Genomic DNA, 12,672 nt, shown 5'->3' on the forward strand with positions numbered 1-12,672 from the left:
CAGGTTGAGTCAGGTGGAGACTGGATGACACCCAGGTCCTCGACCCAGATCCTGGTTACACAAACTCTGAACTTCCAGATTCAGGGGTGCTCAGTGGGAGAACATCTGACTGCAAATCAAAAGGTTGCATATTGTCACTTGGAATAAAAGCGTCTGCTAAAAGAATACATTACATTCAGATGAACCTCTGTCTATCGTACAGAAACAATGTAGGTTAAGACAGTTACACTGAAAACACAGAAACACTGTAGATTAAGGGCTACACAAAATCATCCAAACCCTCTTCCTCTCAACTTCATATACAGTGTTACAGGAAGCCCTGGCTAAGCTGGAGGGTTAAGGGGGGGCCCAGGGTTGGGGTTAGACCAGGGGGTTGAGTTTAGTTCTGGGTGTGAGGTGTTCCTCCAGGGGGTGTGTTCCGATGGTGTGGGGGCGTGTCTCGATGGTGTGGGGGGCGTGTCTTGATGGTGTGGGGGGCGTGTCTCGATGGTGTGGGGGCGTGTCTCAACAAGGTGGGGCCTCTACTGGTCTGCATCGTTGGAGGGGCTCTGTTCTCGAGGTTTGAAGGTGAGGGCCGCGCTGTTGATGCAGAACCGCTGGCCTGTGGGGTCCGGGCCGTCTTCAAACACATGACCAAGGTGGGCATCACACTGCAGCACACACACACACACAGATGACTACATATGGATCCTTTCGTTTCAGGACGTATTTACTGGCTGAACCAGGAACAGAGTGCTGTTGTTACTACTTCCTCCTTGCGGGCTTCTTTACCCAGAAAGCAACTCACATGTTTACACAGAACCTCTGTCCCTGCGCTGCCCAGACTGTTGTCGGGGCGACGGATGATGGAGGCGTGGCTCTCGTCTCTGCCCCACGCTCCGTGGGCCTCTGTGAACGCTGGCCACCCCGTACCAGATTCATACTTAGCCTCCGAACTGGAGAGAGGAGGGGGGAGAGAGAGAGAGAGAGAGAGAGAGAGAGAGAGGAGGGAAGGGGGGAGAGAGGAGGGGAGGGGGGAGAGAGAGGAGGGGAGGGTGAAGAAAGAGAAAGAGGATGGAGTGAGAGAGGGGAAATGACAGAGAGTGAGAGAAATATCGAGAGAGGGGATGGGAGAGAGAGTAGAGCGGAAGGAGAGAGATGAGAACATGTACCCTCTTGCTGTCTTGGAGTCAATTTAAATGTGAAGCTGAAAGGTCAAAGGTCGGCATGTTACCTGAAGAGGGGAGAGTCACAGCACACACAGTGGTACATTCCCACGTCATTATGGTGCAGGTAGATTCCACTGAAGGGCTGAAAACACACATACGTGACATTTAGTCCAGAACAATGTTGTCACAAACAACTAGAGAGCCCACAGTTACTTTACGGCCGAATGACAAGTGTCTTCTGCTACAGAGGCCTGGGAACCCATAACATGCACTATCACACTGTGCAATCCTGGGGTGAGTCATTTCAACTCTTATTAAACCCTCTGAAACCGTTTACAAGATTATCTCCAGAAGCTCATGATTTCCCCTAGTGGAAAGTCGTTTTATTTATATCTGGTTCGTGGCAGTGTCCCTATCAGTATCAGACATGCCGTTTGCTGTATAGACACCTGTGTAACAACATGCAAAGTCGTCCATCCTAACCTGCACACTGACGTTTAGATAAGGATTGAATGTAGGCTATGTCAGTTTGTTGTAGCTGTTTGTAAAACACACAGGCACACACTCATATAGGTACATGCTAATACATAGGCACACACACACAACTTACCACTTCGGTGCCCTTCTCCCTCGTGACTACGTACTGCTCTGGAGAGAGCTTCTTCTGCCAGTCTGTTGTCTCATCATAGCGAGTCAGAGACTGCAAGCCTGTCACACGCACATTTTTCAACTGCAGTGTTTTGTGCATTTTAGTCATATTTTGATGCTGTCTCTTCGATCTAAGGGAAATGTGATTTTGGCAACCCTCAAATGTCGGTTCTGTTTAACTGACTGATCCTGCTGGGAAATAGCTACAACATATTACGTCACAGATGGATCGTTTCCGAAATCATCCTCGTGTTAAAACGGAACTTTTTTTGTATAAAAAATAAAACACATTGACATGCAAAGTTTCACATAGGCGAGTAGCCCTAGGCAGCTCGTGCTAGGCAGCAGCTTGACAGCTAGAACTCGGGCTTCACGGGGGATTTACCTGCACTTGTGAAGACAGCACGGCGGAAGGCTGGGATTCGTTTGGGCAACAATGCAGACTTGGCGACCGCACTTTGAGAAATCACCCTGGAGAGTCGACCTACGAGACCAGACATGTTCTCTGTCGATGCACGCGCTTTTGGAGTCAAGTGCAGCCCTGTGATGTCAGACGCTGACTGAACGGATCTCCTCTCCGCTGACGGGAGACTTTAGACCCTGCAGCGAGTTACCGTCCGTTTATAAGTTGTCAGTTATGTCCTCTGCGACCTGGTCTAAAACCAGATAGTAAAATGATACGGGTCAAAGTTGAGAATGCAGATAAGAGCTCATACAAGGTCCTTTGCACCTGCTTGGTTTTGGCAATGGCTTCAAAAGCCAAATCATCATGGACTAAGATGTAGGCTATGGGCCTTACAATATACTACTACTCATATAGGAATTCAATTGGCGTAGGCCTATTGCGGAATCGTGACCAAATATCATGCCTATAATTAAACTTTTGCCTTTTTGTCTAAACTCAAACATTGTATCGGTATGAAACGTGTTCAAGTAGTCTAACATAGTAGGCTACATCCATAGCATGATGGTTTGAGATGTCCAGAACAATCTTCATCGCCAGAAACATGGACACGTGACCATTTCATGTAGACTGCTTGCACCGGCGTGCGGCAGATAAAGTATTTCCGAATTTATCTCAAGTAAACCCAGCGAACAGAAGATTAGATCAATAAAACCTTGTCCCAGCTTGCAGAAGGCATGTTAGGACACCGGGGGCGCGAGTCCGACCTTCTAGACTGTGAAGTTACAACATCCTTCAAGTAGCCTATAGCCTATCTTAACAAGTAGCGATCGTTTCAGTGATTGATCGTGGTAGGCAACACAGTACCGATTTTACAGTTTCAAGTTGGATATTCGGCAGTTTAGATGTGTTCTGCAGTTAAACACACAGGCAAAATAAATATTAAAGGAAAGGGAAAGAACTACATATTATAGATAAACGTGAATGAGAAGGGTAAACTGAACACAGCCTCTCTTCAAACTAAATTGACAATATGATACTACATGCAGAATGAACAATAGCAAAACATACTTGCCCCTGCATCAATTAAGGTTCTGACTGGCTCATCCAATTAGAAACTATTGTTCCCTCAGTGAGGAACATGCTCCATCTTAACAAGCAGAACTTAGCCCCAGTCCTACCCAAACCCCAAATACACAACAACTAAACATAACTCTTTAACAAAACTTTAATAGAAGTACGGTTGTTCAGATGTCAGATGAAAATAGTTCAATGGCATTAAGGCACTGATGTTTCTAAAGTACTGGTTATTCAAAATGCTCCTGGCCAGTTTAGGGAGGGTGGAGGGTCTAGATGTATTGAATGTGGAAGGAGGTGGAGGGTCTAGATGGTCTGGTAGTGAATGTGGAGGGTCTAGATGGTCTGGTAGTGAATGTGGAGGGTCTAGATGGTCTGATAGTGAATGTGGAGGGTCTAGATGGTCTGGTAGTGAATGTGGAGGGTCTAGATGGTCTGGTAGTGAATGTGGAGGCTCTAGATGGTCTGGTAGTGAATGTGGAGGGTCTAGATGGTCTGGTAGTGAATGTGGAGGCTCTAGATGGTCTGGTAGTGAATGTGGAGGGTCTAGATGGTCTGGTAGTGAATGTGGAGGGAGGTGGAGGGTCTAGATGGTCTGGTAGTGAATGTGGAGGGAGGTGGAGGGTCTAGATGGTCTGGTAGTGAATGTGGAGGGTCTAGATGGTCTGGTAGTGAATGTGGAGGGTCTAGATGGTCTGGTAGTGAATGTGGAGGGTCTAGATGGTCTGGTAGTGACTGTGGAGGGTCTAGATGGTCTGATAGTGAATGGCTGCGGGGGTGTTGATCCTCAGGAGCCTGCCTGGCTGATACAGGAGGTCAACCAGGTAGGTCCTGCGCTGGGGGAGGGGTCGTGGGGCCTGGGGGGCGAGGGGGCCTGAGGCCTGGGGGGGGAGGGGTCGTGGGGCCTGGGGGGGGAGTGGGCCTGGTGCCTGGGGGGATCTGCTGGAGAGCAGCACCTGGTTCCACGCCCGGTTATATTCCCCCCGCTCCAGGCTACAGCTCAGCCCGATACGGTCAGCCAGGGCCTGGGGGAAGGAGGGAGATAAAGGGAAGAGGGGGCAAGGAAGGGTTAGGGTTCGAAGTGCAAGAGAGAAAGAGAGGGAGTGGGAGATGTGAGGTGATCCACTGGAGTGTGCTACCTTGTAGAGCAGAGATAGTGTGTATGGTAAGTGTGCTACCTTGTAGAGCAGAGATAGTGTGTATGGTAAGTGTGCTACCTTGTAGAGCAGGGATAGTGTGTATGGTAAGTGTGCTACCTTGTAGAGCAGAGATAGTGTGTATGGTAAGTGTGCTACCTTGTAGAGCAGGGCTCGGTGGTAGAAGGTCCCTAGGCGGATGCGGCCTATAGGGATGATGTTGGACTGCAGCTCAAACTTCAGCTCACTGATGTGGAGTTCCCACAGGAAGTCATGCTGCCTGTCCGTCTCCACAGCCCCACCCATCGCCTCACTCACCAGCCTGACAGCCAATCACAGGAGTTTTAGGGCCTAAGTAGCTGCAGAAACAGCCAATGGCAAGCCAAGAAACCAATGCGCATTGGCCATGAAGTTTTTGAGGGAGCCCTGAAATGAAGATTCATAACTAATTCCCCAATCCTGTGATGGGTCACCTGGCCAGAGAGCTGTATTGCTCCGCCTCCTCAGCCAGGGGAAGCACGGCTGCAGCCTCAGACACCAGGCGCTGGAGGGCGTAGTCGAAGGGCAGTATCCATGGTTTCTCTGGAAGCGACACTTCCTGTTGGGTGGAGACTTCCTGTTGGGTTAGGGTCTCGTCCTCTCTGCGCCCTTTACCCTTCCCTTTACTGTGGAGCGAGGGTCAACATCTCAAACAGCTTGTACGTGCACACACACACAGATACACACACACAGATACACACACCTTGGCGTCCTGGAGCTGGCCTTGCTGCTGAGTGCCGAGGCAGTGCGTGCGTCAGTAGGAATGTCCTGCAGCCTCTCCTCTGACTGTTCCACTGGGACCCTGCCGCAAACAGGAAGCAGGAAGCAGGAAACAGGGAACAGGAAGCGGGGAACAGGAAGTAGGGAACAGGAAACAGGAAGTAGGGAAGCAGGAAACAGAAAAAAGGAAGCAGGGAGCATACAATAATGAATCAAAAACAGTCAAATATAGGGAAGTGTAAATACATTTAGAGCAGATATACTCCATGTCTTATTGGACCTAACAGGGTCTACTGGCAGCCTGCTAGCAGCTCTGGCCTGCTTGACATGCACCAGGAGCATCTCCCTCTACCCCGGGCCCCTCTACCCCGGGCCCCTCTACCCCGGGCCCCTCTACAACACACACTCAGGGGCCAACCAGCATCCACCCCACTCTGCACCACAAACACACACAGACTACTCAAGGAGCAGAGCAAATCAAGCACACAGGGAAGCCAGAGGTAAAGGACTGCTGTGGCAGTGAGGGGACACATTGTGACTATGAATGAAGGTCGCAGACCCCCCCCCCCCCTCCAGGATACAGGGTGAAACTCAGTTCACACCAGACACCCATCTGCCTTCCTATAGAACTACAGCATAATAGGGTGCTCCATTATTCCTGGGGTGGTGTGTATGAGCGCTGTGTGTGTGTGTGTAACTGTGCTTGTGTGTGTAAGTGTGCGAGTGTGTGTTTAGTTTCAGGGTACTGGAGTGGAAGAGAGGTACCCTGGGGGTCTGCTCTCTTTAACAAAGTCAATTCATTCAAATGCTAGATGGAGACACAGTGTGTGGTGCTGTGAGTGTGTGTGGTACTGTGTGTGTGTGGCACTGTGTGTGTGTGGTACTGTGTGTGTGTGCCTGCCCACTAGCATTTAGCTACCCTTTCACGCTACATCTTTTTCTTTGTGAGCCTGTCAGCAGCCAGGAGACACACAGAGTAGAGACACTAAGAGTGGAGACACACAGAGTGGACACACAGAGTGGAGACACAGAGTGGAGACACACAGAGTGGAGACACTAAGAGTGGAGACACACAGAGTGGACACACAGAGTGGAGACACAGAGTGGAGACACACAGAGTGGAGACACAAGGAGAGGAGAGAGAGGATAAGAGAAGAGGAGAGAGGAAGAGAGGAGGGGAGAAGAGGAGAGAGGAAGGGAGGAGAGAGAGGAGGTTGTTGCTGTGTTTTTAGAGGGCTGTGTTTTTAGAGGGCTGTGTTTTTAGAGGGCTGTGTTTTTAGAGGGCTGTGTTTTTAGAGGGCTGTGGGTCTAGAGGGCTGTGTTTCTAGAGGGCTGTGTTTCTAGAGGACTGTGTTTCTAGAGGGCTGTGGGTCTAGAGGGCTGTGTTTCTAGAGGGCTGTGTGACTGTCCTGACTCACGTGTGCAGGGTCTTGGTGTTGACGGTGATGACAGCCCTGCGCTGGGTGGGAGGCTGCTTGGACAGCTCCTCCAGAGACAGCACTGTCTGGCCCGGACGAGCCTGGGGAGGGGAGGGGACTTAACCAGGGTGTAGGGCTGTCTGAAGGTTTGTGGGGTGTGACTGTGTGTGTGTGTACCTGTCCGGGGTCGTAGAAGCCATCGCTGATGAGGTCTGTGCAGCCCAGCCGGCCAGTCAGGCTGTATTTGAGGGAAGGGTTGAAATCCAGAAGCTTCTGGAAGGCTCTCTCACTGAAAGTACTCCTCCGGTTCACTGAGCAGTTAATGTCCTGCAGCAGCTCCAGGGCCCTGACACAAACACAGATACATGGACCAAGTTTACACAAAAGAACAGAAAAAAAAAATGTTTCTAAAGGTTTCAAAAGTATTTTCGAAAAAAGGTTGGATCTTTTTCTTGTAACTATAGCGCCATCTACTGACTCTAGTCGGTTTCTGTTCATGGAACGAACAACATGACTCCTTTTTTACTTTAGATGAAGGTAGAATATAAATCCTGTTAGAACTAATGCACTTCTGATCCTCGATCTTCTGCAGTACTCTCCAAACCAGGACTCTCTAGCTCTGTTCCTGGGGAGCACCCTACCTCTGGGTTTTTGCTCCAACCCAGCTTACTTAACCTGATCAACCAGCTCATTATTAGAATCCGGTGTGCTACATTAGTGTTGGAGTGAGAACGTCCAGGCATGTAGCTGTCCAGGAGCAGGGCTGGAGAGCCCTGGCTGCTATGATATCATCTGTGTGACATCATCTGTGTGACATCATCTGTGTGATGATGTCATGGCCGGGCTCACCCCAGGCTGCACAGCTCCACGGCCGTGGCCTCGTCATTGGCGCACACGCTGAGGGCCCAGCATGCATTGCGCCTCACTGCTTTGTGATTGGACTGTAGCAGCCTGACCAATGGAGCGAGGCCGCCGGCGTTCCTAAGCTACGTGAGAAAAACAGACAAGGTCAGTGTGTGTGTGTGTCTATATGTGTGTGTGTGAGTGTGTGTCTGTGAGTGTGTGTCTTACGTCTGCCCTCCCGTCAGCATCACAGGCCAGAGCAGCCAGGGCCTGGGTGGTGTGCAGCAGTGTGTGTGTGTCTGGGCAGCTGAGGGGCTCCACCAGAGCCCGCATGGCGCCACGGGACAGGATGCTGCTGCGCACCACTTCCTGCTGGGCCATGTGGGAGAGGGCGGCGGCCGCGTGGGCCACGCCCCCAGGAGAACCATCCTGTAGCAGCTGCACCAATCCCTGCTCTCCCTCCGCCTCGTACGCCGCACTGAGACACACACACGCAATACACACACACAGATGCACAGAATCACACAGACATACAGACTCACACTCATAGAACAATCTCTGCTTAGCAACACAATAACACAGAGAGAGAGAGGTAGGGAGGGGGAGAGGGAGAGAGAGAGAGAGAGAGAGGGAGGGAGGGAGAGGGAGAAATGAGGGACTCACTAGGCGTTGAGCTGGTGGTCGTGTGTGAGGTTGGACAGGGCCAGGGCTGCGGCCTCTCTCACCTCTGACCCCTCATTGCTTAGCAACTTAACCACTGCGCGGATGCCATCTGAAACACGCCCAGATGTGCATATTCATGAAGCATGGCTCCGCCTTCCACTGCTACTGGAACTGGTGTTGTGTTTGTGTTAAACCCTATCTGTGTGTGTCTCACCCAGGTGTCTGCAGGTGTCTCTGTGTGTGTGTGTGTGTGTGTCTCACCCAGGTGTCTGAAGGTGTCTCTGTGTGTGTGTCTCACCCAGGTGTCTGAAGGTGTCTCTGTGTGTGTGTGTGTGTCTCACCCAGGTGTCTGAAGGTGTCTGTGTGTGTGTGTGTGTCTCACCCAGGTGTCTGAAGGTGTCTCTGTGTGTGTGTGTGTCTCACCCAGGTGTCTGAAGGTGTCTGTGTGTGTGTGTGTGTGTCTCACCCAGGTGTCTGAAGGTGTCTCTGTGTGTGTGTGTGTCTCACCCAGGTGTCTGAAGGTGTCTCTGTGTGTGTGTGTGTGTGTCTCACCCAGGTGTCTGAAGGTGTCTCTGTGTGGGTGTGTGTGTGTGTGTCTCACCCAGGTGTCTGAAGGTGTCTCTGTGTGGGTGTGTGTGTGTGTGTCTCACCCAGGTGTCTGAAGGTGTCTGTGTGTGTGTGTGTGTGTCTCACCCAGGTGTCTGAAGGTGTCTCTGTGTGGGTGTGTGTGTGTGTGTCTCACCCAGGTGTCTGAAGGTGTCTCTGTGTGGGTGTGTGTGTGTCTCACCCAGGTGTCTGAAGGTGTCTCTGTGTGTGTGTGTGTGTGTCTCACCCAGGTGTCTGAAGGTGTCTCTGCTGGTCATGCTGAGGCTCATGGCAGCGACAGCCTGACAGCTAGCGATCCTCACGCTGTCGTTCTCCACACACAGCAGCTCCACCAGGACCTGCTCCACAGCCTGCTCATGAAGCAGCTGGCGATTCTCAGCTACACACACACACACACACACAGCTGAGCACAAAACCTGGATGAATGACCTCCTACACATCTAAACACACAGAAAGGCGCGCTGGCTCACAGGTGTGTGCGACCCTGGCGAGGGAGGTGAGGGCGAGGGCCTGGACAGCAGGCTGCGGGGAGGAGAGGAGGATCTGCAGCAGGGTGCTCATTCCCCCAGACTCAGCCAGCACCCGCACACTGTCCTGCTCCAGCAGGCAGGAGGACAGCACCCGCAGAGCAGCCACATGCAGGTCCCCACACTCCTGGAGGGGAGGGGGAGTATGGAGGGGGAGGTGGAGGGGTGGAGGAAGTACGTGCTCAAATCTATCTCCTCCTTTGACATCAGTGCATTAAGCATTGAAACACACACACACAATAACCCCCCAACACACACACACACACACATACCTTTCCACCCCCTAAACACGCACACACTAGCCCCCCCTCACCTTGTTGGCGAGCAGCTCCAGCAGCATGGCAAGCCCCTGCTCCTCCCGCAGGCAGGCCCGTGTGTCTGGGTCCAGGCTCAGCAGCTCCAGGGAGGCCAGGCCCAGCTGCTGGATCACCACAAACTCTGACCTCAGCAGCTCCAGCAGGGGGGGGATCCCCTGCAGCCCCCACACCGCCTCCCTGCTGGGCACGTCCTGCACTCACACACACACACACACACACACACTCACACACACACACACACACACATATACATACACACACTCAGACACATAAACAACAGCATTGGTACCCAGTCCCCTCTGAGCTCCTGTGATAGGGGGGTGGTAGAGGTGAGGGAGGGTGAGGGAGGGGTCACCTGGGGGGTGGTAGAGGTGAGGGAGGGTGAGGGAGGGGTCACCTGGGGGGTGGTAGAGGTGAGGGAGGGTGAGGGAGGGGTCACCTGGGGGGTGGTAGAGGTGAGGGAGGGTGAGGGAGGGGTCACCTGGGGGGTGGTAGAGGTGAGGGAGGGTGAGGGAGGGGTCACCTGGGGGGTGGTAGAGGTGAGGGAGGGTGAGGGAGGGGTCACCTGGGGGGTGGTAGAGGTGTGTGAGGGTGAGGGAGGGGTCACCTGGACCAGGTTACAGATGCACTCGGCTGAGTTCTTCTTCACGTCAGGGTCTGGGCTGGACAGCAGCTGCAGGAGGGGCCCCAGGCCCTGGCTGGAGAAGATCTGGACCTTACAGCTGAAGTCCACTGACAGGGAGACCAGGCACAGAGAAGCAAACTCCTGGACCACCAAGTCCTCTATGGAAGAACACACACTCAGCTGGGGCAGGACATAGATAGGGGGGGATTTCTTTTTAGTCATTTTTTGTGGGCACCCTTGATTGCTTTTTAAGACTTGAGTGACTATGATGGAGTGTGATGATGTGCATGACTGAGGTTGTATTGATGACATCACAGTGTGTGTGTATTCCTCAGGATGGACAGATACCTTCGGGTGACAGTTTGGCAATGACGGAAGGGATGACGTCAATTTTCTTCAGAAGTCTCTTCACATCACCTAGCAATAACAGAAATTACGGTGTTCAAAACATTGGTTTCTTTTCTCTCCAACAGCTGGTCCCAATCAGTTGTTCCAGATGGACAGTCAGACAGTCAGAAAGACAATCAGACAGTCACAGTCAGTCAGCCAACCAGTCAGATAAACAGACACACAATCAGAAAACGGCCAGACAGCCAGTCAACACAAAGGCTCTCACCATTGGCAGCCATGACACCCAGAGCCATGAATGCATTGCGTCGCACCAGTTTGTCTTCGTGGGAGATGAGCTGGCAGAGAGGCTCCACAGCCCCCAGTCCCAGCAGAGAGCTGCAATTCTCATCTCCTGCCACCAGAGGGCGGTGGAGAGGGGGAGATAAACACGGGAAGAGGCACCTTCCTTTCAGGCTAATCTCAGTTCACTTTAGAACAAAACAATCTCATAGGCTTCAAACACAATCTGTTCAGTCAATAAACGAAAGCACTGCTGCTCTTATATCGCAAAAGAGAGAAGTGAGAGAGAGGAAAGAGAGCGAGAGACAGAGAGAGGAGAGAGACAGAGAGAGACAGAGAGAGGAGAGAGACAGAGGGATACTACCTTTCTTTGCAAATTTGTGAATAGCTTCACATGCTTTGGCCAAGACCTCCTCCTCAGGGGAGTTGAGCATGAGAACCACAGTGGCTGGTTTCCTGCTTTCGATGGGCAGGGGGTCAAACTGCGTGGTGGGGAGGGGGGTGGGTGTGCATACAGATGACTGAATGACTGAGTGTGTGTGTTCAGCACCAATTTAACTCTAACGAAAGGGGTAAGATAGTCAATTCTTACAATGTCCTTAGAGGGTGCCTCATTCTCCTTCTTCACTTTCTTTCCCATTCTGAAACGAGAAACAAGACTGTTATCAAATTAGAAAAACGTATTTATGAATTGTTTCACTTAAATGCAAGCTGGTGGTAGTTTCGCTTAGTTTGTTGGCAAACCAGCTAAGTAGAGAACTAACTGAACTTGGCTAATGAGTAATGTTCCATAAACTAAGCTGCTGTAGGCAGCAATAGCTACACAGAGATAGCTAGCTAACTACTTGATGAAAGATTGCACCCTACCATACACTTACAAACAAGAAAGCTTTAGGTCAGTAATTGTGACTTTCTTAATCGCCCTTTATTTTGGGTTCATTACCTGTTAATAACTCACAGACCAGTCAGAAGCGCCCAGGTTTTCGGCTAGCTTGTTAGCCAGACAGATCGCAATGTTTTGGAAATGTGGAAGGATGACTTTGGTTGCTAAGCGACGTGAACCACATTGTTTCGGGTGTAATTCAAAACGTGCTCGTGACCTCCTTGGACCATATACAGGGTCCGGAGATTTGACCTGTGAAAGTGTATTATTATAGAATATGAATTGACAAGGGTTCATCTTCAAACGTACATGTACCGTGATAAAACGAGTACTTGAATGTTTGTTTAGCGTGTGGTTGAAAAATCATTGTCACGGTCAAATATAAATGCTGGTAAGAATGTAGGTGGATGTCCAGACCTAAATGTGTTCACCGGGAGTAAAGATGCCTGTTCCCTTAAGAGGTGGTCCATTCTGGCAGCACGGAGCCCTTGGCATGAGGAGGGTGAGTCATAAAACAAATGAGCACTACATCAGCAAACTGAGATTCCCTCCTCGGAGACGCACTGACACAGCAGCAGCGGAGCGCCGATGGAAAAAGCACACTCTGCACCAAAACCCAGATGACCTCTAACGGCATTAGGCCTACCTCCGGTGGTGCGGGACGCTGTCATTCCGCTGTCTCGGGCCCGGCTGCCCTCAGATTAATCTCAAACAAGCAAGTTGCCGGTGGGGGGAGTATGTTGAACATGCTCACATGGGTTTAACACTTGTACATTATTAGGGGGTTTGCAAAAGGGGCATTGGATAAACACACATACACAAACAAACACACGTGCGCGAGCAAACGCAAACGCACACACACAAACGCACACACCCAAGTAAAAATACCGTTAATCCATTAGGTTTAGGCTAACAATCTTGCACGTCATTTTGCTAATATTATACAGTGCGTGTTGTAGGAGTGAGAAATTAGAAATTGCACAGTAGAG

At 51.1% G+C, this 12,672-nt stretch overlaps 2 protein-coding genes across 2 annotated transcripts; both read right to left on the reverse strand.

The window, feature by feature from the left end:
- Nucleotides 1–472: 472 nt before the first annotated feature.
- Nucleotides 473–2,393, reverse strand: msrb2 (methionine sulfoxide reductase B2). The gene is made up of 5 exons (XM_047023596.1): nt 2,182–2,393; nt 1,759–1,856; nt 1,214–1,290; nt 788–935; nt 473–650 (listed from the first exon to the last, which is right to left on the reverse strand). Exons 1-5 carry the CDS (start codon nt 2,294–2,296, stop codon nt 522–524), a joined length of 567 nt encoding a protein of 188 aa, XP_046879552.1. The 5' UTR covers nt 2,297–2,393; the 3' UTR covers nt 473–521.
- Nucleotides 2,394–3,444: 1,051 nt separating this feature from the next.
- On the reverse strand, nt 3,445–12,645 carry armc3 (armadillo repeat containing 3). The gene is made up of 19 exons (XM_047023526.1): nt 12,101–12,645; nt 11,744–11,935; nt 11,393–11,441; nt 11,165–11,282; nt 10,787–10,912; nt 10,519–10,587; nt 10,153–10,328; nt 9,542–9,736; nt 9,172–9,355; nt 8,928–9,080; nt 8,096–8,204; nt 7,661–7,910; nt 7,439–7,575; nt 6,767–6,935; nt 6,590–6,690; nt 5,155–5,253; nt 4,886–5,077; nt 4,572–4,734; nt 3,445–4,301 (listed from the first exon to the last, which is right to left on the reverse strand). The coding sequence occupies exons 3-19, from the start codon at nt 11,438–11,440 to the stop codon at nt 4,023–4,025; spliced, it is 2,568 nt and encodes an 855-aa protein (XP_046879482.1). The 5' UTR covers nt 11,441; nt 11,744–11,935; nt 12,101–12,645; the 3' UTR covers nt 3,445–4,022.
- Between the last annotated feature and the right edge of the window lie 27 nt (nt 12,646–12,672).

This window comes from Hypomesus transpacificus, chromosome 8 (genome assembly GCF_021917145.1).
Source record: "Hypomesus transpacificus isolate Combined female chromosome 8, fHypTra1, whole genome shotgun sequence".
In the NCBI taxonomy this organism is placed as follows: domain Eukaryota; kingdom Metazoa; phylum Chordata; class Actinopteri; order Osmeriformes; family Osmeridae; genus Hypomesus; species Hypomesus transpacificus.

Coding starts and splice junctions, on each gene's coding strand:
- msrb2 (XM_047023596.1), bottom strand. CDS start 2,296: ATGTCTGGTCTCGTAGGTCGACTCTCCAGGGTGATTTCTCAAAGTGCG. Junction 1,291..1,758: donor GGGAGAAGGGCACCGAAGTG/GTAAGTTGTGTG, acceptor GTGTGTTTTCAG/CCCTTCAGTGGAATCTACCT. Junction 936..1,213: donor TGTGACTCTCCCCTCTTCAG/GTAACATGCCGA, acceptor TCCTCTCTCCAG/TTCGGAGGCTAAGTATGAAT.
- armc3 (XM_047023526.1), bottom strand. CDS start 11,440: ATGGGAAAGAAAGTGAAGAAGGAGAATGAGGCACCCTCTAAGGACATT. Junction 10,329..10,518: donor TGCCAAACTGTCACCCGAAG/GTATCTGTCCAT, acceptor GTTCTTCCATAG/AGGACTTGGTGGTCCAGGAG. Junction 9,081..9,171: donor CGCCAGGGTCGCACACACCT/GTGAGCCAGCGC, acceptor GTGTGTGTGTAG/CTGAGAATCGCCAGCTGCTT.